Source organism: Calliphora vicina, chromosome 5 (genome assembly GCF_958450345.1).
Source record: "Calliphora vicina chromosome 5, idCalVici1.1, whole genome shotgun sequence".
Lineage (NCBI taxonomy): Eukaryota > Metazoa > Arthropoda > Insecta > Diptera > Calliphoridae > Calliphora > Calliphora vicina.
Window position 1 is genome coordinate 82217353 of NC_088784.1, and position 3139 is coordinate 82220491.

Here is a 3139-nt window from a genome sequence, read left to right on the forward strand (position 1 = left end):
TATAACGATCCAGAATATATATACTTTGTGGGCTATATAAATATATACTTTGCGCAAATGAAAAATGTAGAAATTACAAACGGAATGAATAGGTTCCAAGACCAATTCAAATTGATTCCGACATAAAATATTTTCTTTTATTTTTATTTTATTTTAATAAAATTTTATATTTGAAAATGATTTAGATATATTTTCCTGATCTGGAGTTGAATTACCGCTCTTTGACGATGAATTAAGTGATAATTAAAAAATAATTTTGATGAATATATTTCTTTAATTAGTTTTTTTGGTTTATTAAATTATTCGTTATTTGTAAAACTATAGTGAGCCTCAAAAGTGAGTAAACACCAAAAATTATTTGATTTTTTTTAAGATAATGAAAATCCTAAAATTTATCCATCAACTCAAATTTAAAAGTTTTGCTTTGTTGGAGATTGAGTTGAATAATAGATTTGGTTCCGAAAAAAAATATTTAAGTCAGAATATAATGATTTTTATGATCTTAAAAATATCAAAAAATTCACTACTCACTTTTCAGGATGTGTGTATGTATATCACGAACGAATTTGCAGACCATTTAAATGAAAAACTGAAATAATACTGCATATAATGAAAACTCGGTTAACCAGTTTATCATTAAAAACCTTATTCGAAACCGGTTTTTTATAAAATGAAATTTTTCAAATAACCCAAAAACTGGTTTTCTAAATAAGTCGTTTTTTTCAATATTATAATTTTAAATGGTGCAAATAAGATTTTTTTTTTAAATGTTAAAGAGGTGATATTTATGGAAGGGAAAGTATCTGGACTTAAAATGTTGTTGATTTTGGATATATTGTACTTGCAATATGTAATAAAATAGGCAAAAATCATTGCTGACTCTAAATTATCCCTCATCAAGAAGTTAATTTAACTTTCGATTTAACTTATTTAGCAGAAATTTCAACCTCATTCATGTAACATTTCTCACCGTTTGCATTTCAAACTCGTTTCCATAGAAACTCCTACAACGTTACCTTAGCTACCTTTTACCATTTACAAAACAAACTATAACAAACAGAAGTAAAATGCATTTTTCTTAAATTCAGTTTTATTAAAAATGTCCGATCACATAGATATGGATGAATTTCGAATGACAGCAGATGATTTAAAAGACTTTAAAAGGGACCTATTGGCCACTGTCTACAATCAAACGCACACTCAGCTGATGATATACCAGCAAGGCAAGTGCTTGAGAACAGCAAAAACAATTAAAACCAGAAAATCTTCTCATAGTGCAGCTATAACTGATGGTGAGGAAACAATGCCCTCGGCTGAAGTTTTAAATGACATAAAATTGGACAAGGAATTAGATGCCTTGAGAAATATTTATAAAGAGGCTTATGAGGAGTTAACAAAAGAAAAATTAATTGAAGAACAGCCCTATGCAGACGTAATAAATGCCATAGAAGTGCAAAAACAAAACAATAATGAAGTGGATGTTTTAACGAAAGACTTAAAAGAGAACAAAACGATATTGAAAAACTTAAAGGAACTACAAAAAAGGGAGCAAAGCGAAATGTCTGAAAAATTATCTCAAAAATCACAACGTATCGAAGTGTTACGTGATCAATTGAGTAACATAAAACGTATTAATCATTTGGAAGTTAGATTGGTGGAGAAATGGGAAAACAATCGCTATACACAGGCCACCATAGTAGGCGAAAAGGAAGAACGTTTTCTAATGCAAGAAATACTGGAGCTGCATCGCCGCATGGCTGGCGAGCAACGTTTGATCTATGAAATTCAAGCATTTCGCAATAATGAAATCTCCGAATTAAAGGATAAAATTTCGAAGTGGGAAGAAAAATTCCGGGAGGAAAAATTTCAAATAATTGCAAAGAACTTAACATTGACACAGAACATTGCAGACATTGTGAAATCTCATGAGAAGCATTGTGAAATTACGGAGCAAAGACAGCTGTTTGTGGCTGAATATTTGGAGCAAAAAGCTGAAGAGCAACGTTTGTATGAACAGCAACTTTATCGTATCGAATGTGCGGTACGCATACAGGCTTGGTGGCGTGGTGTTATGGTACGTAAGGGCTTGGGCCCATATCGTAAGAAATCGAAAAAGGGTAAGAAATCTAAGGGCAAAAAGTAAATTGAAATAAAGTGTAAATCATGAAGAAAAATACTCCAGATATAAAGTGTTTTTATTGATGTCGGGGGAAACGGTGAGCAGATATTGTGTTAGCATTTCACAATATGAAATTTGTTAATTTAGTTTTAAAGGTTCTTCCCTATAGTCTATCAACCACGGACAGTAACGGTTATAAGTGAATCAAAAGAGTTATTTTATAACAGTTATTTTGTGACTTTAGAAATAAAAATCCATCTGAAACAGTTATTATTATACATAAAAATAAAAGTTCGCATGAAACTCTTAAAAAAAGGGGTTTAAATAGCCGACATAAAAAAACTTATTAGTTTTATTATTCCCATCAGAAAATAAAACTCATCTGAGGAGTTTTATTTTTTCCGTCAGAAAATAAAACTCATTTGAGGAGTTTTATTTTTCCCGTCAGAAAATTAAACTCATTTGAGGAGTTTTATTTTTCCCCATTGAAAAAAACTTTATTTGAGGAGTTTTATTTTTTCCGTCAGAAAATAAAAACCATTTGAGGAGTTTTATTTTTTCCGTCAGAAAATAAAACTCATTTTATGTAAATTGACACCTATACCTTGTCACTGGTCAGTTCATTACAATTTGTAAAGCACCTTACATTGCAACTGAATAAATTCTCATTAAAATAAAAACAAGAGGGATTTTAATCTGACATTATTAGATTCCTATTATTAAATTATTGTTGTGTTTTTATTAAACAAATAAATTTCGCAATAAAGAAAAATACTGAAAAAAGTAGAAAATAAACGAAAGTAGTTTTATTTTATGACTGAAAAAATAAAACTCCTCGAATGATTTATTTATGACGGCTGTTTAAAACTCTTTTTTAAGAGTTTCATGCGATAGACACAATAAAGAAAGATACTGCATTGCATTACGATTGAATAAATTGTAAATAAAATAAAAACAAGAGGGATTTTAATCTGGTTTATTTGATTCCTATTATTAAATTATTGTTGTGGTTTTTTTCTG

General features: G+C 29.4%; 1 protein-coding gene across 1 annotated transcript; it reads left to right on the forward strand.

Annotated features, from left to right (window-relative positions):
* Positions 1-1099: 1099 nt before the first annotated feature.
* On the forward strand, positions 1100-2143 carry LOC135961420 (dynein regulatory complex protein 9). The gene has a single exon (XM_065512920.1). The coding sequence runs from the start codon at positions 1100-1102 to the stop codon at positions 2141-2143; it is 1044 nt and encodes a 347-aa protein (XP_065368992.1).
* The last annotated feature ends 996 nt before the right edge of the window (positions 2144-3139 follow it).